At 43.2% G+C, this 24,557-nt stretch overlaps 1 protein-coding gene across 1 annotated transcript in view; it reads right to left on the bottom strand.

Moving 5' to 3' along the window:
• LOC124594615 (trypsin-1-like) overlaps window positions 1–14,292 on the bottom strand; it is a 64,234-nt gene extending 49,942 nt beyond the window's left edge. The window contains exon 1 of the mRNA XM_047132986.1: window positions 14,214–14,292. Within this exon, the coding sequence (XP_046988942.1) occupies window positions 14,214–14,292 (79 nt within the window). The remainder of the gene's footprint in view (window positions 1–14,213) is intronic.
• Between the last annotated feature and the right edge of the window lie 10,265 nt (window positions 14,293–24,557).

Genomic DNA, 24,557 nt, shown 5'->3' with positions numbered 1-24,557 from the left:
ATTAAATTAAATACGTCAACAGAAGAAAACTTAGTCCGTCCACCGTTCGCTAATTTACTCGAAAAGTGAAATGTTATTTTTATTGCTAAAATTCACCATTATTCTCCTATTGTTACTAATATTTTGAAAGTCTGCTCAAAAATCATGTAATCTACAATCATTCTACGCTCTAAAAAGAGGAAACTGAGCTTGGAGAACTATTTTTCGTTTAATTCGTCCGGTTTCAAAGGCAACAAACTGATAGAGGCATATTATGTACACTCAAGCAAGATTCAGCTACATTCTATTTCCATTGAAATCTATGAATGAACTGTTGAGTTTTTAGTTTTCTTGTTATACGATGTCAGGGGTTTGTCGTTGCTCCTCCCTTTCTTAATCTCCTAAAGCAACTGTTATTGATATTGCACTTCGTAAAACACTTCCAGACCATGGATGGTGCCATGCGCGTAATACAACTAATGCTCGACGGCAATGTGAGAAAGTACCATATAGACTAGTAGGGGAAGTCCCACTCATTGCGTGTACACGTGTACCGTCCAACAGACAACACCACATGCTAAAAGGTACAGTATTGTCTCAAGAATGCTGTACCAATTCTCATGCCATGTGTTTGTTGCTCATTTCTGTATGCGTTGTTATTCAAATATCAGTGATCGATTTTACCGTTGTCTATAATAACGCAGTATTTCATAGCAGTGGAAATTCCTCATTTACTAAAACAGATTTATATAAAAACTAAAAATTATAGCACTGGTGCCATGGCTATCTGATATTTAGGTTTTTCTACCCCTTATTAGTAAAAAATCTCCTCTTACAACAGACATCAAGCAAATAACGAAAAATACCTGTTACTCAGAATTAAAATACCAGTATCGGTTATAACTGTTCGGTTTTTGACATCCCTATAGTGTTTTGTATTTCCGCGAAAGCAAATCTGTTTGCCGACCCCTTCTGGCGTTGGGAGACTCACACTCGTACTCTGTGATGAATCAGGGTGAGTCATTTCACAACACAAAAGAAAGCGGAGTTTTCCGTAACTGCAATGGCCCAAATGTTTCCTGACAGTGACAGTATCGTCAACGTGGTAGTTCAGGTCCAACTACTACCGGTACATAAAACAACCATAGATGAAAACACTGCCGGCCGCAGTGGCCGAGCGGTTCTAGGCGCTACAGTCCGGAACCGCGCCACCACTATGGTCGCAGGTGCGAATCCTGCCTCGGGCATGGATGTGTGTGATGCCCTTAGGTTAGTTAGGTTTAAGTAGTTCTAAGTTCTAGGGGACTTATGACCACAGCAGTTGAGTCCCATAGTGCTCAGAGCCATTTGAACCTTAGGTTAGTTAGGTTTAAGTAGTTCTAAGTTCTAGGGGACTGATGACGTCAGAATTTGAGTCCCATAGTGCTCAGAGCCATTTTGTTGAAAACACTCCTTCCTAAACAATCACGGTGATGTGTCCGCATGATATAAAATGGTCTTTCCCTTGCTTAGTGCCACAATAATCAGCTTCTTCTTTTCTCACTCGATTGCAGAGACTCCATTCTTACCGCTGGCCATAGTGACCTACCGATTACATGTCAAAGCATGTCTCTCTCACAACATATTACAATTCTTACAATTTTACATTGATAAATATTCTATGCAAGTAGAAACACGTTGATATATGTATAAACGCACAACCGCAGAAAATACGGAACAACAAGTCCATATATGGCAATTACAGTACTTACATAGAAAGAAACACAAAACCTACACAATTGCAATTATCTTTGATCTGAGAAGAAAACAAAAAAAGAAAGAGAATGTAAAGAATTTGCGTCGGACAATCGTGGTTCCTTCACAAATGGACGTACGCAGGTCCGCGTGGCCGAACGGTTCTAGGCGCTTCAGTCTGGAACCGCACGAACGCTGCGGTCGCAGGTTCGAATCCTGCCTCCGGCATGAATGTGTGTGGTGTCCTTAGGTTAGTTAGGTTTATGTAGTTCTAAGTTCTAGGGCACTGATGACCTCAAGTCCCATAGTGCTCAGAGCCTTTTGAACCATTTGAAATGGACGTACGGGAAATAATGGAAACAACTTGTCCTGTCACAAAATACAGCAAACGTATTTATTATCTGTATTAGATAAAGCCGAAATTAAACCGGAAGTAAGACAGAAAACGGAAGATACTGAGTATTTATACGTTATTGTTGATTAAAGAGACAAGCTATAGCTATATAGCGGTAAACAATCCATGAAAAAATATGTTCCGAAACTTATCAGCGTGTATACAGGTTGTTTCAAAAAGAATATACGTATTTCGGACGCATATATTTATTAAAATTGAAACTTTATACACACATTTACGAACCTCTCAAGTTCAGATTACTGATGTTCAATATGTCCTCCATGAGGGACAAGAACAATATGACATCGATACTCAAATTTCTCCCGTACTCGGGAAAGCATGTCCTTCGTCACTGCAGTGGCAGTACGGATCCGGTTCTTTAACTCTTCCAGGTTCTGTGCGAGTGATAGTACATAAATGTTGTTTTTAACGAAACCTCACAGGAAGAAGTCAGAGGGTGTCAACTCCGGTGACCGTGGAGCTCAGCTGAGACATGCTGAGTCATCAGCTCCTTGACGACCAATCCAACGGTTCGGTAGAGTTTCATTCAGATATTCACGCACTTAGCGACTCCAGTGAGGGGGTGCCCCGTCTTGTTGAAAAATGGTCTTCGTGCAGCCTCGGAAACAAACAGTTTTGTAACACAGCGATATAATGCTGACCGTTGACTGTGTTTGCATCAAAGAAGAATGGGCTGTAAACAGATGATCGGGATAGGGCGCAAAACACATAATTTTGGACGAATCTCGTACATGTTCAATTGCTGCATGTGGGTTCTGTAGGTCCCAAATTGTAACACTGTGTTTGTTTACCTGACCACTAACATGGAAAGTCGCTTCATCACGGAACACGATACGCTGTGCGAAAGTGTTATCATTACCAATAGCCGGGGACTGGGTGTTCGTGTTGTCCTTATCATTTCATCATCATCATCTTCATCATTTGTGACAGCGTTGAGATTGGATTGTGGAAAAAATGGGCTGTATAAGAACTGGGACTATGTACGGGCGATGATGATCGTGCAGTTGAGCGCCCCACATACCAAACATCATCATCATTGTCAATAGCATCGAAAATATCGTTACAAAATGCCACAGGTTTGCGTTTATCATCAGGACGCAGAGCTTCTAACAGCTGTAACTTGTACTGCTTCATAACCAACCGTCGTCTCAAAACACGCCAAAGGCAGCTGTAGCTCCCGACTGGCACGACGAGTTGATTTTGAAGCACTACGTTGGAAAGCAGTTTGAATTAGTGCAACATATTCTTCAGGAACACTAGAGCGGCCAGGACTCTTTCCTTTACATACACGTCCTGTATCTAGAAACTGACGATACCATCTGCAAATGTTCCACCCATTCGGAGGATCAATTTGGTACCTCAAGCTGAAAAGTCTTTACACTGTAATCACGGAATTGCACTTCGCAAACTCGAGAGATTTCTGCTGTGGAGTAGCCATTTTAAACATATGACGGTTACCAAGTAAATATGAAAACTGACATCTAGCGGCTATTAATATAAACTAGACTATGTATTCGTTTCTGCAATAGCCGAGCCGAAGCCCAGCGATCAATAGTTTGGATAAAATAATACTTTGTAATACATATATTCTTTATGAAACACCCTGTATTAATGCATTCCTTCATACGTGGCTCGATATGAGAAGCTGTACACCTTCCAGCGAAAATTTATTTATAGCAATTTACACTACATCTAGCTACCGTACAATAACCAATGTTTAGCACGCATTTTTTGTAGCCAAAAACATTCCCGGTCCTATAAACAGACACCTAGTAAATTGATTCCGTTTAATATTCTCTTGTACATACATGGCTTTTCTGGTTGTGCTTTCCGTCGTTCCTACACCCTGGGAACATTAATAATAAAACAAATCACAAACAATACAGAACGTTGCTTCATCAGAAGAAGTTACATTTTTATGACGCGATATTTTACATGGATGAAAATTAGAAGACTATTGCGACATGTTGGGGAAAAGAAAAATATGTAAACCCCACAAACACAATACATTACCATGCCTAATATGGTGTAGGAAAATCGTTGGCATTCAAAAATGCTTCCAGTCGTTTCTAAATGGATAAATACAACCCCTGTATGGTTTTCAAGTGAATCTCATACTATTCTTCCTGCAAAATAGTCGAAAGTCCAGAAAACTATGATGGAGGTGGATGGCGATCAGACATTCATCTCTCCAAAGGTGTGTGGTAAATGTGATGACTAGGGGAGGTGCTACAGATTATCCTCGTGCTCACAAAATCAGTCCTAGAAATGCAAGCTGTGTGGACAGGGGCCCAGTCAGCTTGGAACATAAAATCATCATTGTGGAACAAGCCGCGCAGAGTGGCCGCCTGGTTTGAGGCACCATGTCATGGACTGCGCGGTCCCTCCCGACGGAGGTTGGAGTCCTTCCTCGGGCATGGGTGTGTGTGTTGGTCCCTTAGCAATTCACATACATTTGACATTTTAAACTGAGGAACAAACATTGTAGAATGGGCTGCACTTGATCACCCAAAATGGGCACATAATCCTTGGCAGTAATATGGTCATGCAGTATAAGTACGGGACCCATATAGTACCACTATCTAGCTACCCAAATCATCACCCAACCAACGCCCTGTTTCGCTCTTTGAATGTAAACTCGGTCAGTAATTGGAAGCAATATGAAGCACTACTCATCCGACCAAATGACAATCTACCATTGCCCCATAGTCGAGGTTTTATAGCTTTGACACCCGCTTTCGAGAATACTTGCATCACTGAGGTGTGGTCTTGGAATTCCTCCTATAACAAAATAATAGGAAACGAGTTCCATAACAGAAATTTACCCGTTTCGGGCACTTAGTGCCATTCTTAAGAAGGTTGTACCTATCGCATTAGGTGCAAGAATCAGCAACGATCAAAGGCATCAGGATGGAGAAGGCAATGGAAACCACTGCATTAAGAACACATGGTCTGCAATTAAAAAAGTGTCATGATGATCTCTTCGTTGGCAAGAGACTCCGGAATAGTCCCCCATTCGGATTCCTGAAGGGGAATGCCAAGAGGAAAATGATTAAAAGAAAAAGATTGAATGACCAACGAAAGGATAAGATTCTACGAGTTGGGGGACGGAATGACAGAAACTTGAACGTGGTAGGAAAGCTAGAAATTCTGAAAAGGGAAATGCAAAGGCTCAGTGTATATATAGGTGGAGTCAATGAAGTAAAATGGAGAGGAGACAAGGATTTCTGGTCCGATGGGTTTGGGTAACATCAACAGCAGCAGATGATGATACAACGAGAGTTCGAGTCGTTATGAACAGGAAGGTAGGGCAGAGAGCATGTTACCGTGAAATGTGACAGGGTTGTTCTCATCAGAATCGACAGCAAACCAACACCGATAGTTCATGTATATATATCGACGTCGCAAGGTGAAGATGAGGACAGGGAAAATATATGAAGATTTTGAACGGGTAATTCAGTACGTAAATTGAAATGAAAATCTGATAGTCATGGGAGACTGGAATGCAGTTGCAGGGGAAGGAGTAGAAGAAAAGGTTACAGGACAATATGGGCTTGGGACACGGAATAAGATAAGAGAAAGACTAATTGAGTTTTGTAATAAATTTCAGCTAGTAATAGCGAATACACTGTTCAGGAATCACAAGACGAAGAGGTATACTTGGAAAAGGCCGGGTGATACGAGAAGATTTCAGTTACATTAAATCACGGTCAGATATTCATTCCGAAATGAGATACTAGATAGCAAATCATATGCAGATATAGACTCAGATCACAATGAAGCAGTCATGAAGAGTAGGCTGAATTTTAACAGATTAGTCAGGAAGAATCAATACGCAAAAGAGCGGAATACGGGAGTACCAAGGAATGACGAGACATGCTTGAAGTTCTCTAAGGCTATAGATACAACAATAAGGAATAGTTCAGTGGGCAGTACAGTTGAAGAGGAATGGATATGTCTAAAAAGGGCCATCACGTCTGTTTCAAACAAAAAGGTAGGTGCAAAGAAGGTAACAGCGAAGAAACCAAGTGAAACAGAAGAAATATTTCAGTTGAGCGATGAAAGAAAGAAGTACAAAAACGTTCAGGGAAATTCCGGAATACAGACATACAAGTCGCACAGAAATGAAATAAATAAGAATTTCAGTGAAACTACGACCAACTGGCTGCATGAAGAATATGAAGAAATAGAAAAAGAAATGACTGTACAGAAAAGTGAAAACAACATTCGGTGACATTAAAAGCAAGGGTAGTAACATTAAGTGTGCAATGGGAATTCCACTCTTAGATGCAGAGGAAAGAGCGGGTGGGTGGAAAGAGTACAATGGAGGCCATGTGAGGGGAAAGACTTGTCTGATGACGTGATAGAAGGAGGAACAGAAGTCTATATAGGAGTGACAGGGGATCCAACATTGGAATCAGAATTTAAAAGAGCTTTGGAGGACTTAAGATCAAATAAGGTGGGATAGATAACATCCCATCGGAAGTTCTAAAGTCGTTGGGGGGGAAGCGACAGCAAAACGGCTATTCAAAATGGCTCTGAGCACTATGGGACTTAACATCTGAGCTCATCAGTCCCCTAGACAACTTAAACTTAACTAACATAAGGAAGTCACACACATCAATGCCCGAGTCAGGATTCGAACCTGCGACCTGCGCGGCTCTGGACTGAGACGCCTAGAACCACTCGACCACAACGGCTGGCAAAAGGGCTATTCAAACTGGTGTATAGAAGGTATGTATCTGATGACATACCATCTGACTTTCGGTAAAATATCATCCACACACTTGCGAAGATTGCAAGAGCTGACAAGTGCAGTCGGGTTGAAAGTTCTTAACCATAAGTCGCTGGCAACAGAAGAATGGAAAAGAAACTTGAGGATGCATTAGATGACGATCGATCTGGCTTTAGAAAAGGTAAAGGCTTCAGAGAGGAAATTCTGACTTTGCAGTTGATAATCGAAGCAAGACTAAGGAAAAATCAAGACACGTTCACAGGATATGTCGACATGGAAAAAACGTTCGACAGTGTCATATGGTGCAAGACATTCGAAATTTTAAAGAAAATAGCGGTACGCTATAGGGAGAGACGGGTAAAATACTACACGGACAAGAGCCTATGGGGAATAATATTAGTGGAAGACCAAGAACGAAGATATACAGACGAATGTTGAAAATTAGGCGGACTGATAAGGTAAGAAATGAAGACGTTCTATCCAGAATCGGAGAGGAAAGTAATATGTGGAAAACACTGACAAGGCTAAGAGAAAGTATGATAGGTGATCTCTTAAGACATCAGGGAATAAATTCCGTGGTATTATACAGAGCTGTACACGGTACAAACTGTTCAGGAAGACAGAGACTAGAATACGTCCAGGAAATAATTCAGGACGTAAGTTGCAAGTGCTGCTCTGAGATGAAAAGATTGGCACAGGAGAGGAGCTCGTTGCGGACCGCATCAAAGCAGTCAGAAGACTGACCAGGGACGGCAGTACTTGTTGTACAGTCTCTGCGGCGTGCTCAGTGTGCTCCCATGCTGGCCATAAGATTGGTAAGGGGTTCTTGTGGTAGGGTGCTGCTTTCTAGCATCAGCAGGATTGACAACCGCTCGGCAGTTGTTGATGGATGTGAACATGCTGCGAAACGTCTCCAGAACGCATTCCACACGTGCTCGATGGGATTTATGTCTGACTCACAGGAAAGCCAGGCAATTCACCGAATATCCTCACGTTCCAAGAATTCCTCCACCTGCTCAGTTCGATGCCATCAAGCAGCATCACACATAAAAATTAAAACAGGAGTGAATGTAACCCTGAAAAGACGCACGTCGGGATCAAGTATAGTGTCACAATAAAATTACACTGACCCGTGAGTATAATGTGTTCAAAGATTTCGAGTTCATTTTGCCCATGCAACATCATGTATTCCTACACGTTAATAACTGGAGCCACCTACTCAGTCATGTTCCACAACTTGCCTGGGTGCAATACGTGCACCAATATCTCGTCATATGAGGAAAAGTCCACAAGCACCACTCAGGCTGAATCTACTGCCCTCGAGAAGAGCACTCGACCTCACTCCTCATTGGTCCAGTCGCAATACTCTTGGCAACAACGCGAACGGCGCCGCCGATGTGCTGATGTCTACGGAACACAACGTACTGGTTGCCGGGTAAATAGACCAGTCCCATGCAGTCGCTGTTCGAGAGACTGTGTGCATTACTGTCTTTTAAATATTGTTTCAATTGAACGCTCCGTTTGCCGTGAGTTCTTCCTTGCTTGTTGCACAATGTAGCGACCATCTGCTGCACCTCTTCTCCTTCGGGCTGCAGTGACTTAGGTTCGAAATGCTTCCCATTAACGTGAAATGGAAATGCCGTGTGTCAAGGGCCTCCCGTTACGTAGGCCGTTCGCCTGGTGCAAGTCTTTCGAGTTGACGCCACTTCGGCGACTTGCGTGTCGATGAGGATGAAATGACGATGATAAGGAGAACACAACACAACACCCAGTCCCTGAGCAGAGAAAATCTCCGACCCAGCCGAGAATCGAATCTGGGCCGTTAGGTAGACATTCCGTCGCGCTCACCACTCAGCTACGAGGAGCGGACATGAATACTCTTGGACTACAGTTTCACACCACGCCTTTTTTCTTCCAAATTCCCGGTGATTTTCTCCCGGGTGAAGACATCCAGATGTGGTCTCCCGGTCATTATGTAAAAAAGAACATCATCACAGCGCACCGTAGCTGTTCGTTGCTTGACACACGCTCTTATTTCCCGTTTCTTCAACTGCGTGATGTTCCGGGACGAGCCCCATTTTACGCTATAGTCGTCCTTACCTCACATCTTGTGACGTCCGATTTTCTATGCATGAGTGGGAGACCTCTGGTAACATGCTGCCGCACTTTCATTCATGTACACAGAGTTGTTAAGGTGTTATGTTACTTTATGTACCTTGTCCTTAAGTTTTGCAGAGTATTCTACGACAGCGTTTAAAGTACGCTAACTACATCGCATTTTGCTAGAGGAATGTACAGCTTCTTTAAAGCATCAGTGATCCTTTCGTTGAGTTTTCTAAGTCCCTTTTGCTGTGATCAAGATATTTATTACGTACGCTGCTAATTGGAATATCATAATTTACAGCCCGCTCAAACACGTTACAAAGAAACGAGGACAAGCAAAGCAATCCTCTTAATTCTGCATCGATAACTAGTAGAAAGGGGAAAACCAGGAAGTAATTTGGAACAACGGGTCAGCGTTCTCTTGATCTCGAGTTCACAGAACAGCAGTTGTGAAGGAGAAATAAAAAAAAAGAACCCTTGTTAACATTTAATACAGCACTGGGAATAATCAGTTCCATTTAATAAATGAGAACAATACTAAAAAAAAATTATTCTGCCTGCAGTTTGTCATTTGTGTTTTTCTCACGTAACTAGAGTCTACTTTCTTTTTTAGTTCCCGGTAACACAGCTGGAGTTTTATGTACAGCAAGAAAAGTTTGTAGTTTCTATGTGTATCATCTCAATATGTAATAAGCATACTGCCTTTTCGCTGATTAACTGATCGCATTTTTCTAAAATATTTTAGTACAGTAATAAGTAAATAAATTATTGCAAAATGTCAACCAGCATTTGCTTATCTGTCCGAGTGTCTTCAAATGGTTCAAATGGCTCTGAGCACTATGGGACTCAACTGCTGAGGTCATTAGTCCCCTAGAACTTAGAACTAGTTAAACCTAACTAACCTAAGGACATCACAAACATCCATGCCCTAGGCAGGATTCGAACCTGCGACCGTAGCGGTCTTGCGGTTCCATACTGCAGCGCCTTTAACCGCACGGCCACTTCGGCCGGCTGTCCGAGTGTCTTCTTAACTGTATATCTCTCTTTACAGTAACATTGTCTGTGACGAAGAGTTACCGAAGTCAGAGATCTCACATTTCCACTTCTGCGTGAGCGATGTCGTCCAACGTTGTAACGGGAGCGCATATTCACCTAATTAACAGAACCCCATCTCACCTTTGTATGTTTCAGTACAATTAAAAAAGAAGATTACAAACGCAGCAAATATATCCTCCATTGCTGGAATGAACGAAAGGTTGCTCCTCTCAAACATAACTGTTGAAGTTTCTCATTTCTCATTATCGGTTCGCTGCCTTAAAGGTCTTACAGTTCATTTACAGCTGACTTTCCCCATACCTACAAAGCAGGAATGAAAATTTCATCTTGTTTTATTGCAAGTAGCCGAGTAGAAGAAGGCTATGTGCATTCAAAGATTTGCGTTCAGAAACTGTGAACAGAGATTACCTGATGATCACGAACTATGTAGAAATGTACTAACACAGAAGATAATGCAGACGCAATAAATTTCTTTTCACCATACGGGAGCCATTCCACAAATGCAATTGTTTAAAGGACTTCAGCAAGATTGTTCTGTAGCTGCGACAAAGGAATATCCCTATAAACTACATTGCGAAAGCATGCCAGAGTGCAAGTGCACAAGTGTCGCTAGTTTTGAAATCAAGTTTCTGTGTGATATGTAAGTAACGAAGTAATTTCGTACAAATTTAGTTCCTAGGTCTCACTCTGCACTTACAAGGAATTACTTTTCTTTAATGTGTCAGTGATTCAACAAAGAACTGCCTTTGTGAGATAAAAATCTTCCTAGTGTGAATGAGTACCTCGGCATTTAAATGGCTGCCTGCTCAAAGTACTTGATAGAAACCTCAAAAACTATGGTTATTCCTTCAGAACTCACTTTGATGGCGACTCACGTATTTTGCTTAGTTGCATTTCTACCAACTCCTGAAAATTGAAGTAGAGTGTCAAAGAGACAACTGGCACAGTAATGACCTTATCTTGTATTCATTCCCGATGTCACAATGCAAATGAGGCAACTGGGCATTTCATCTCCAAGGTTACACGCCCACCTGCTTCCCCCCAGGGGACTCCCAACCTTGCCCTCTCACTTGAGGCAACTGTCTTTCGCACACTCAAAGGTCACACTCTCCACACCGACCTCCACCAGTGGGAGGGTGTAAAAAGGCAGGATACCACTGGACCAATAGGAATCAAGGTCCCCATCTCTCCCCTTCTTTTTAGAATAATCTAATTGCTTGAGCCCTGTCATTAGAGGTCTGTATACTGCAGTGAAAGGACCACCGTGAAGTACTGGCAGCGGCAGGAGAGATCAGCCACTCTCTCCAGCTAGAATAACAAATAGAAGACTTTCACACTTTAAACAAAATATTTGTCCAGTTATTATTATTATTAATATTATTATTACTATTGCTGTTCATGTCTAAATAAATGTGTTTATACTTACGTTTCGTTATTTACGTTCCAGCAGCATTTTCCCTTGATGTGATACTAAGAAAACTGTCTAGCAAATAAACACAGATGTTCGACCTGCTATTGTCTGCACCACCACAGCAGCACGCAGGCAATCTTCTTGATTTATTGGACTGTTCTCAATCGTCACCACAGCCATTGCAGCAGCTGTCGGAACATTCTCAATACCCCGAACCTCAGTTAAAAGCCACCAGGATACCATTATCTGTCAATACGTATAATCTGGCAGCTAGTTGATATAAATGCGACATTGTAGACCTAGCATCTGGGAGTAACTTCGATGTAGTAACTGAAACTGAAAACGCTCGACAGGTTGGTACTGGAGTGCAGTCAGTCAGTATACGTGATATGAGCGGGTCTACCTGTGAAGCATGATGAAAAACACTGAGAAGCAGATGACGACTGAGTACAACCTGTCACACACGTCTGTTGGATGTTTGGTTGGAAGGTATCGGTCATAGATATGTATGGCGAAACAATGCTGGAATTAGTTTCGGGAGACACACACATTTACATAAAACACTCGAGTGTTGTGACTTTACATGAGCTATATGGTGTTTTAATGACTGTCGCGGACAGACTGTGTCACTGGCACCCGTAAGTTAGAGGTACGTTCTATCACTTTGTAAACTATTTACAAGAGCAAAGTGTAAATGTGGGTCAATTATAACAGTGTATAAAAGTCTGCATTCATTCAGTGTCACAATCTACAAAGTACAAAATCCGTGGAAGCCGATTGCATGTATCGAATACCTATGTATGTAGTTGCTTCTGTTGGTTTGAATGCAACACAGACCGAATTGAAGGAACAAAATAAAGAATCATTTGCAAAATATTACTGAACTGTATGACCATAATAATTTGAGATAATGTCTGTATGTATGTATGTATATAGTGATCCATGTAAATTGCTTACATGGACCTTGTATACAGCAAAGGGCTTTGATTGTTTGCATGTCAACCATCGCTTGCGACACCATTGTAAATTCAAAGTATTGTCAAACTTCTTCTTTGTAATAAAAACTATTAATGGTTTCCTTGAAATGTTGTACGGTATTCCGAGAACGCATCATCCTTTAGGCACCCTATACGGGACGAGTGGGCAGATTTCAGTGCTGGGCCATCAACAAGTGTCAGCATGCGAGCCATTCAAGGGAACACTATCAATATGGGCTTTTCGTAGCTGAAGGCCCACTCGTGTGGCCTTGATGACTGCACGACACAAAGCTTTATAGCTCGCATTGTATCGTCAACACCGACATTGGACTATCGATGAGTGGAAACATGTTGCCTGGTCGGACGAGTCTCGTTTCAAATTCTATCGAGTGGATGGATGTATATGGGCATGGAGACAACCTCATGAATCCATGGACCCTGCATGTCAGCAGTGGACTGTTCAAGTTGGTGGAGGCTCTGTAATAATGTGGGATGTGTGAAGCTGGAGTGATATGGTACCCCTGACACGTCTAGACACGACTCTAACAGGTGACACATACATAAGCATCGTGTCTGATCACCTGCATCCATTCAAGTCAGTTGTGCATTCCGACGGTCTTAGGCAATTACAGCAAGACAATGCGACCCCTCACACGTCGAGAATTGCCACAGAGTGGCGCCAGGAACACTCTAATGTGTTTAAACACTTCCGCTTGCCACCAAACTCAAAAGACATGAACATTAGTGAGCATATCTGGGATGCCTTGCAACGTGCTGTTCAGAAGAGATCTCCAGCCCCTCGTACTCTTACGGATTAGCGTTGCAGGATTCATGAAGTCAGTTCCCTCCAGCACTACTTCAGACATTAGTCGAGTCCATCTCACGCCGTGTTTTGTCACTTCCGCGTTCTCGCGGGGTCAGGTGAACTTGTTTCTTTGGCTCTTCAGTGTATAAAACACCGATTCTTAAAACAAGTTCGACGAGCACTGAAACCATTAAATGGTATCCCAATAAAACGCAAAAAGCCAATGAATTGAAGCTGTTTTGGAAGCACAGAAAACGTTAAACACTATTCTAATAAACAAAAGACAGCAACGAAATAAGTTATGATGGCGAGCACTGAATAGGTAATGCGTCAGATGGATGACTCACCAGATGATTAGGTAGAAAGTGGCAGCTAAAGCAGCCCAAAACGTAGCGGGTGGACAAGAAATTCAAATTATAATTCAAGTTAGCCACAAGATGTGAATGTACGTCTAGAAAATCGACTAAACGTAGCTCAATATCAAAATACAAACTAGCGGCTTTGGTCCCAAAATGTCTCGTCATATAGTCCACAATATGAGTCCACAACAGTTCATGGAGCGGACTTGCTCCCTTCAATAACTGAGTCGCTGACATTTCAACTCGAACTGGCATGAAGGTGACGTTAGCAGTGCACAGGTTAGGCCACTGCTTTCCAGCTGCATTCGGTCAAACATTGAGCTTACAAGTCCCATGTAAAGCAGGACGCCCAACTGCCCGCTGCTGCCAGCGACTCACCTCCACATTGCTTGCCAAGCTCATCCCTATATCCAAGTCCGTAACTGCTTACGCGCCCTCTTGGAGGCAGGCGTTGACTGGTGACCGAGCAACAGGCCAGAGGCAAACACAGGGCAGATACAATCAATACTTGGGCAGGACCCCACTTAGTGAAATTCTTTTCACATAAGATTGGACGCTGTTGTCGTTCAGTGGTCTTTATGGCTGAGGCATCGTCTTCCTTAAGAAGAAGCAGTTGAAAGAAAAATTTTTGATACTTACCACGAGTTACTGTTCCATGTGATTCTTCAGCCGCCGCTGCTGCCGCCTCTTCTACCTCCGCTGCCATCGCCACTGCCATCACTAACTGTTAACACAGCTGATGCAACCATCACTAACTGTTAACATAGCTGATGCAGCCATCACTAACTAGTAACATAGCTGATGCAGCAATCACTAACTGTTAACATAGCTGATGCAGGCGTCACTAACTGTTAACATAGCTGATGCAGCTATCACAGACATTGATGGCACCACTGCAGTCACCACCAATGTCGCTGTAGTTGTCTCTATCACTGGCTGTAGAGAGACAATGCAGTGACACCTCCATTGAGAGCTGGTTTCGATAAGCTGTCCAGTGTGCATATCTACGTAATGCTTTAGCTAACAGCCGAGAGGAGTACTGTCTATCTCACATACACAGTTACTCTGCTTCTTCCTTCTTCGAAAACAATGCTTACAGTCTCCATGACCTACTGGGTATGATAATTTCCTAAACACAAATAGTTTCCCATCGCTGTAATCTAACAAACATATCAAGATGTGATTACTACACATATTACTATTTTTAGCACCAAAATCGAGATACCATCTTTTCTATTTGATCCTTTTTTAAAACCCTGACACAGGGGTTTAGTGGAGGAAGGCCATCACCTTCATGGTGCATTTAGATCATAATACATATAGCAGGACTTATACTTAGAAATAAACACCTCATTCTTAAACACTTGTGGTAGCTAGTCAAATCTTTGTAAAATATCACATAACAATGGCATAAGTTATGTAGGAAAAAAATAATAGTCAACAGTGTTCAAACATTCTGTACGATTCCTATAAACGTTCAAAAGCAGTTTACAGATGTTTTCAGGCTTCAGTCAATAAGCAGTGAAATATTCCTCTTATTTTCTGTCATCGAAATAAAAATCTTTCAGGTGAAGTGTTATTACATGATCGAGAATAATTAGTTCTGAAATAGTTAGGACGTATGAAGAGCAAGTTAATGGCTGCATTCAAAGTAGAAGCAGATGCATCAGTGATCAGAACATACGGTACACACTCCCAGCACTCACACACAGTAACAACTACGGCCCTCACTCTGTTTATATTGAGTTTTACGTCTCGGATAACAATCCAGTTCAGTAGGCGTTCGCGATAATGAAGAACTGGCTCTGCAACCAACTGTATGCACTTTATCTACCCGTAAAAATCACTGCTGCTAATATTATATATAGGGTGCTTAACTGAAGACATTGAAAAATATCGAAAAACACACATTGGATCAATAAAGTCTGTAATTACAGTTTGCTTGCTTCTGAAGGGGAAGTTCAATCATACCACACTCGGGCCGCCAGCCCACCCCGTGCTTAGTAGCCCCATCAACTTCCACCCGCCCGTTTTTTATTGCAGATTACGATTCTACGGCAGCATCTACATGAGTTTTACCTGAAGCTCTTTCTTCGTTTTGCTCTGTAATGGGAGGAATAAAAATGGGTACACAATGGTATTTACGACATCCTAGTCTGTGGTCCTTGAATGTTCAATAGTAAGTGGGACCACACCTCCATGCTGCTAGCGTAGGCTAGGTCAGTATTTCATAACTTCTAATTGGAAACTCCATTCGGTACGTTGATTCCTACGAAATATCGAACAGGGGACGTGGCTAACTACGACATATCATAACAGGCAGTAAACTGCAACCCGAATTCGTGTATCGTGCAGACGCAAACAGATAGAGGCTCTAAACATTACAATACCTGCGCAGTGTTTATTGCCTGCACACCTACCTATCATTTGGAGAATAAGCCAGCAAGTGGGCGATGAATGTTGCAACCACAAAAGAAAAAATTCAAATGGTCCTGATTTCCGGAGAAATGTTGAACCTTCTGTTGCCTTGCATGCCGAGCGTTTTCCAAAGAGAGTTCGCTCTCGCTCATTCTTTTACGAGGTTGTGAACGCCTTTATGTCTGACGCCAGCGTACAGACCGGCAAAAGGAAGCGAAACAAATGTGTTACAGGAGAAGCTAATGAAATATCTGCACCAGCGGCAGAGCATCACAAACCCCTACGGATAGGCTCCCCCACGATTCCGGTATGTCCGTATTTATTGTTGTCACAATACTGCGTCGTCATAAGTAGCCGGCCGAAGTGGCCGTGCGGTTAAAGGCGCTGCAGTCTGGAACCGCAAGACCGCTACGGTCGCAGGTTCGAATCCTGCCTCGGGCATGGATGTTTGTGATGTCCTTAGGTTAGTTAGGTTTAACTAGTTCTAAGTTCTAGGGGACTAATGACCTTAGCAGTTGCGTCCCATAGTGCTCAGAGCCATTTGAACCATTTTTTGTCATAAGTAGCATCCATACCACGTGTCACTGCAGCAAGAACTTCATGGCAGCCGATTTCCATAACCGGGTACCGTTTTGTGACTGGGAATGTCAATAAATGCAACAACCCCACGTCCTTTGCCGAGGTTCTGTTTTTTTGATGCGTCTTTATTCATATACCTTGGTAGCGTTAACATTCGTTTTCTGAGTGTAGACAATCCCCACTGGTTACGACAAGTTGACCATCAACGTCCTTGGTCCGTTAACGTTTAGTGTGGCATCATGGGGAATAAAGACTTTGGTCCATATTTTACGGACGGCACGTTGAATGGGTGCAAATATCGAACGTTTTTGGAGTAGGAACTACCGGTACTATCGCAGGATGCTGCCCTGGACGTTCGACAATGTATGTGGTTTCAGGATGACAGTTGCCCAGCGCATTACGCTACTGAAGCAAGGGAGGTATTAGACCGTGTTTACAGTGGTCGGTGGATCGGCAGCTGTGACCCTTTTAACTGGCACGCTAGGTCGCCAGATTTGAGGTCGCTGGATTTCTTTTTGCGCTGATATTTAAGAGATAAGGTGTACCAGCAAGTGCCAATAGGCCTTGAAGAGATGGTCGAGCGCATCAGAAACGCCTATGCTGATATTCCCGCACATATGCTTCTGCCCTGTATATGGTCATTTGAAAAACAGATCGCTAAGTGTACTGAAGTTTGCGGTACTACGTTTGAACTCTTACTCTAATTGTAAAAGTAGGGTAGCTTTCGCCTCGAGCCATATGGTGGCGGGTCGAGTGTGATGTCGTTGGATGTACCAGTCTGAGACAAACAATTGGGAATTATAACTTTTTTTATCTGGTGTGTAGTTTTCCAGATATTTCATTGTCTTCAGTTTAAACGAGGAATCTGTATATTTACAGTGATAGAAAAATCGTTCATTCAGTCACCAGAGAACTCTCAAAGGATAAAAGTGTCAAAATACACTCCTGGAAATTGAAATAAGAACACCGTGAATTCATTGTCCCAGGAAGGGGAAACTTTATTGACACATTCCTGGGGTCAGATACATCACATGATCACACTGACAGAACCACAGGCACATAGACACAGGCAACAGAGCATGCACAATGTCGGCACTAGTACAGTGTATATACACCTTTTGCAGCAATGCAGGCTGCTATTCTCCCATGGAGACGATCGTAGAGATGCTGGATGTAGTCCTGTGGAACGGCTTGCCATGCCATTTCCACCTGGCGCCTCAGTTGGACCAGCGTTCGTGCTGGACGTGCAGACCGCGTGAGACGACGCTTCATCCAGTCCCAAACATGCTCAATGGGGGACAGATCCGGAGATCTTGCTGGCCAGGGTAGTTGACTTACACCTTCTAGAGCACGTTGGGTGGCACGGGATACATGCGGACGTGCATTGTCCTGTTGGAATAGCAAGTTCCCTTGCCGGTCTAGGAATGGTAGAACGATGGGTTCGATGACGGTTTGGATGTACCGTGCACTATTCAGTGTCCCCTCGACGATCACCAGTGGTGTACGGCCAGTGTAGGAGATCGCTCCCCACACCATGATGCCGGGTGTTGGCCCTGTGTGCCTCGGTCGTATGCAGTCCTGATTGTGGCGCTCACCTGCACGGCGTCAAACACGCATACGACCATCATTGGCACCAAGGCAGAAGCGACTCTCATCGCTGAAGACGACACGTCTCCATTCGTCCCTCCATTCACGCCTGTCGCGACACCACTGGAGGAGGGCTGCACGATGTTGGGGCGTGAGCGGAAGACGGCCTAACAGTGTCCCTAATTTGCTGGGAAGTGGCGGTGCGGTCCCCTACGGCACTGCGTAGGATCCTACGGTCTTGGCGTGCATCCGTGCGTCGCTGCGGTACGGTCCCAGGTCGACGGGCACGTGCACCTTCCGCCGACCACTGGCGACAACATCGATGTACTGTGGAGACCTCACGCCCCACGTGTTGAGCAATTCGGCGGTACGTCCACCCGGCCTCCCGCATGCCCACTATACGCCCTGGCTCAAAGTCCGTCAACTGCACATACGGTTCACGTCCACGCTGTCGCGGCATGCTACCAGTGTTAAAGACTGCGATGGAGCTCCGTATGCCACGGCAAACTGGCTGACACTGACGGCGGCGGTGCACAAATGCTGCGCAGCTAGCGCCATTCGACGGCCAACACCGCGGTTCCTGGTGTGTCCGCTGTGCCGTGCGTGTGATCATTGCTTGTACAGCCCTCTCGCAGTGTCCGGAGCAAGTATGGTGGGTCTGACACACCGGTGTCAATGTGTTCTTTTTTCCATTTCCAGGAGTGTAGATAGCAACACTCCCCTCTACAAGACAGCCTTGATATAACTTAGTGCTGATGATGATTGTGGATAAGAATGTAAGCAAAATGTGACGTTTACCTAATAAGTTTTTTTTCATTTGTTCCTTGCTGGCTGGGCAAAGTCTTGTCAGTAGCTACCTGATGTGGCTATAATGTTGCTTAAGCGTGTACCTATAGTTTAAACAACAGTTGCTGCGTGTGTGTGAGTGTGGTGCCAGATCATGAGTTCTGTCTAGTGCTGGTGTTCGAAATTCCTTAATATACGAGATACCAACGTAATATTATCGTTAGATCACTGGGTTCGTCTACGTGATACTTCAGTCCAGATTGCTGCTTTGTTCAACATAACGCTGACTCTTCCTCAGTGTTACTGGGTAATCATTACGATCACTACATGAGAATTCCTGCCGGCCGCGGTGGTCTAGCGGTTCTAGGCGCTCAGTCCGGAACTGCGCGACTGCTACGATCGCAGGTTCGAATCCTGCCTCGGGCATGGATGTGTGTGATGTCCTTAGGTTGGTAAGGTTTAAGTACTTCTAAGTTCTAGGGGACTGATGACCACAGATGTTAAGTCCCATAGTGCTCAGAGCCATTTGAACCATTTGAGAATTCCTGCGAACAGTTGAATTATTTAACAGGAGAGTGCACCCATCTACAGGAGCAGACGTTTCATAATCTGACGTAGGCCGATTACGCAATCTGGCATGCTCTGTACCGTCTACTAAGTTGGTTACTGTTCGTTTACTGAGTCTACGAAAAAATGTGTAGCAATCTGTTTGAGTTAGCGAGCCAAACTTTTCATCCATCAGAAAAAAAAAATCACTCAGTTTTACGATTCATGTTGTGTACCGATACCTGCAGAAATGTAAGAACCAGCTGTGTCAGATGTAGACACAAAACGTACATCCTTATTTATGTATGTTTTTATACCCTGATACTTGTAAGAGATTATATCTAAGAAACAAGAAGTATAAGAAGTACAGGTGTGTGTAGTTTCATTTCTCTGTACAGTATCCTGTACGCTAATGTGAAAGTACAGTCATCACTATGACTCCGTGGATGAAACATCCTCGTCACAAGGACCTCGTAGTAACCGACTTTCCTGCAATGGTACTGGAAACCGGGGGAAGAAGAATGGGTCACTACTCCCTGACAATACATACGCTTTATGCAAGTCTGCAGGCTTTCGTGGCCGTTGTCACTAAAGTTAAAATCTTCTGGTTTGCTAGGCCGCGTCATATTTTCTTATAAAACAATCGACGTTCGACTCCTGTGCTGGGGTCTTTTCCAGGTCGTTAGGGTGTCCACTATTGCTAGATCATTGTCACAGACCAGTGTCACGTTCTCTTATAAAGGGGAGTTTTCCCACGTTTCTGCTGGAGAAGTGAGTATCGGTTAACATTCTCGTGGCTTCCATTGGTAGGCCATCGTCATAGGCTTATATTGCCACGCTGATGCAGAAGAATGGGCGTTATTGACTGAACTCTTAAGGATACTATTGGTGGCCCATCATCATTGGCTCGAAAGGCACTATTCCACATTTACTCTAGAAGGAGTGTTATTGGTTGAAATTTCTCCTACTGCTATTGGTTGGCCATCGCCATTGCCTAAATGCGAAACGAACAGAGCAAGAGAGGGGGAATATTTACCCAAAATACTATTGTCCGCCGAGACGACTTGCAGCGCAGTGTTTGTATTGCTCGCACACCATGGCGGCCGCATATTTACTTCTGTTGTGGCGGAGAGCCACGATGCCGGAAGCCTACAGCCGTCCTCTTTATGGAAATTACAAGTATTCTTTGAAATTTCAACCGTTTCTCGGACCTTTCTTCTGTTGGTTTCTTTAGCCAGCACAAGTACGTTATTAAATCGATGTCTGAGCCACAGTTTTCATGATATTCCGCTACTGCCGATGTTACACTTTGTTTTAGCAGCGTGTGCCGTTCGTGCTCCTTAATGCGTTCGTTAACAGTTCTTCCCGTTACGCCTATATACACTTTCCCACAGCCACATCACACCTGATAGACGCTTGCATTGTGGAGGCAATCAGGCGCATTCTTTTTTTCGCCGAAAAAATCTTTTATTTTGTTTTGACTAAAGGAAAATGTCTGGATACCATTTTTCTTCAAAATTCTATTTGTCCCGTCAGTGACCCCAGAAAAGAACGGTAACGTAACGGAGTGGGAAGGGGGTTCCTCGTCATTTTTAATTGCGTGATTAATATTCCGCCTAAAAATCCTATCGATTGAACAACTATCATAGGCATTTGCCTTCATTGTCCTCTTTAAAAAATTCAACTCCGAATCCAGATTGTCGTCATTGCTGATACGGAAGGCATGTGAAGACAGTGTTGAACACTGCTTCCTTCTGGGCTGGGTGGTGGTCCGAAGTGGCATCTAAATAATACCAGTTTGTTTTGGTCAGCTTTCTATACACTCTGTGACCTAGAGTGTTATCAGATCGTCTGTATACCAACACATCTAGAAATGGGAGATCGACCTCACTCTCAACCCCCAATGTAAATTTGATTTTAGGGTGAATTCGATTTAAGAAGTTGTGGAACGCTCGAATTTTTTCTTCGCTGTGTGGCCATATAACAAACAAATGTATCGTCCACATAGCAGAGCCGACGAGATGGCTTCAAAGGAGCACTTCTTAATGTCTGTTGCTCAAAATGTTCCACAACAATGCCAGCGGCAACTGGCGATATGAGTGAGACCATAGCAACGCCTTCAGCCTGTTCATTGAATTCACCATTGTAAGTCACAAACATCTGGAGCAACTTTCTTCCATATGATCTCCATTGTAACTGGGACGTTGGTAAATAGCGATGTCACATCGAAGCTAACGAGAATGTCTCCATCGGATATCTTCACTGTGAGGATAATTTCTAAAAAAACGTTTCGAGCATTTGACAGAACTATTTGTTTTATCAACTAGATGTTTCAGTTTACTAGATAAATGACGTGCTACAAAATATATACGCTGTAATTGTAGGAACATATTAAGAGAAGACTGACGCTGACGCTGTTCTGTCATTGTCAACACATTCTGAAGGGATCTACTTCAAGCGTGTATATATATTTTAAAAACATTGTTTTAACCCTAATACCAGATATTACAGGACCTTCCAGATACTGAGCGAAAGCAGTGATATCATGCCACCTGAAAAAGAAAAACCTGACTCTGTAGTCATATTTCACGACGCTGCGGTGGGAAACCAGGATCAATTGAGGAAACATTTTTGTTTCAGCTGTCTTATAATGATTATCATCTTTTATTGGAGCTAGACATTTTTCGGGATTCAGACATAGAAGATCTATCAAAAAAAAACAATCATTAAGTGAGATGTGTACTATATAGGTTCTTCTACTTCAGTACTACTTTTATTGTAAATAAATAGTATCTTTGTGTATTTATGTATAGCAAGTAACTCTGTACCTGATATTAAAATATATATATATATATCACCACTCCGTCTTCAGGCCATGGGAGGCCTACCGGGACCATCCGACCGCCGTGTCATCCTCAGCTGAGGACGCGGATAGGAGGGGCGTGTGGTCAGCACATCGCTCTCCCGGTCGTTATGATGGTATTCTTGACTGAAGCCGCTACTATTCGGTCGAGTAGCTACTCAACTGGCATCACGAGGCTGAGTGCATCCCGAAAAATGGCAACAGTGCATGGTGGCCTGGATGGTCACCCATCCAAGCGCCGACCACGTCCGACAGTGCTTAACTTCGTTGATCCCACGGGAACCGGTGTGTCCACTGCGGTAAGGCCGTTGCCTGTAAAAATATTTTATTCTAAAAATCTTTGAAAATAATCGTAAATAAACCATTAATTAAAGATCTTATAAAAATATTATTGTTAGTAAATGAACCAAAAACCTGTTAACATAAGTGTATTGAAAGAAAAGTTATTAATGAACCATAAATCAATTCATTACATCAGAGCTATTATTTACAAAAGAACTTCATATTTTCACTACAAAATAGGTGTCAGTAGGCTCATGCTACAGCTCTATAGGGAGAGAAAACGAGGAGCCGAAAAATATTGTTAGCAACCCAAAAATTATTTCGTTACCATTATTTATAATAATCCCCTCACTCTCACTATGGTGAACAGACCTGAGATGATAAAACTTGCACAATTTGCTCCAGTAATAAAAGGGGGAGGCGGAGGAGGGGGAGGAGGAGGAGGAGGAGGGGGTGTGGTTGCTCACCACTATGTTCCCATGGACTCTGGGAGAATGGGGGAGGGGAGGTGTTTCCCACCAATTTTGTCATGCAACTGCCATAGATATATGGACATGGTGTCTTGATGGAACTGAGGCTCTTAACAGGACCCACCATGAACCCTTACGCACACACTGAATTTTCACTTACATCCGACAACAGGCAGTTATCACTTATCAGACCAGTTGGAAGACGCTCGCAATGGATCTACAATTGAACTGGGCGTCGGTTGAAGTGACAGTCTAAAGATCTTTTCACTGTGCAACATATGTGAGGCGAAGTACGTCTCTACATTAATCACGGAAAAGCCACCGGAGAGGCATTTCTGACGTATTCTTGAGAGTGGGAGGAAGGCTTAAGAAAAATCAAGGCACGTTAATAGGACTTTCCGACATAGGATAAGCTTTCGACAATGTAAAATGGCGCGAGTTGTTCTAAATTCTCGGGAAAGTAGGCGTTACCTGTAAGAAGAAATGGGTAATACAAGAAGAAACATGGAAAAATAAGAATGGAAGACCAAAAAAATAGTGCTTGTATCTAGTAGGATATTATACAGTTCAATCTATACAGGGTGTTCTGATATAGACTGAAGGGCTTCTAAGAGTGTTGCAGGGAAAGTTGTTCTGAGAAATAACTCTCAAGAGGAAATATCAACACACTGTGCTTTTTCAGAGTTATTTAGCATTGTAGTTAGTCACTCACGTCGTCGCACACAAGTTGGAGCAGACAGCTGGAGACAGTGTCGTCAAACCTGTTCTTCGTTAGGTTTCCGCAAACCAAACAAACGTAGCCTTTGCTCACCTAGCTTAAACTTATGATTCCCAGAAGAGGCACATGTTAACCGGTTATCAGCAATCCAGCAAGTGTATCTTACAGACACGTTGAAGTCTGGGCATTACGGCATTTTAGTGCCTAACGTTAATGCATCATAACTCTGAAATGGCGCTACATATCGAATTTTGTTTTTAATATTTATTTATCAGCACAATCTCGACTGCAAAACCCTTACAAGCTTTTCACGTTGTTCCTTACCATCTATACGGAAGAAGAAATGATAGAATGTTTCAGATGTGGCAGTAAAATACGTGGGTTATAACTTAAATAGTGGCAACACTGCTCTGGAGACACTACGCAATAGAATCTACTATTGCCGCTGATAGCACACGTTGTTGACGTACCTACCTTACCTCCGGGCAAATGGACTCGCCCGTCCCACGTCAACGGTGTAATCACAATCGAGGGAAACACAGTCAATTGTGAGTGAGCGGTCTAACGTAACGGTGTCACTATGTTTTCGAAATAGAAACAACGGAGTTGGATCAAGACTGAATGTGCCAGAGGTCGTACAGCACGACAGTGTCATCAAGGTCTACAAGAGGCGTGCGGGGAATCGGCATTGCAGTACAGAACAGTGGCACGTTCTTCAACGAAGGTCGGCAAAC

This window comes from Schistocerca americana, chromosome 2 (assembly GCF_021461395.2).
Source record: "Schistocerca americana isolate TAMUIC-IGC-003095 chromosome 2, iqSchAmer2.1, whole genome shotgun sequence".
Classification (NCBI taxonomy): Eukaryota; Metazoa; Arthropoda; class Insecta; order Orthoptera; family Acrididae; genus Schistocerca; species Schistocerca americana.
Note: the sequence above shows the minus strand (reverse complement) of the source record. Positions and strands in the feature narration are given on the sequence as shown.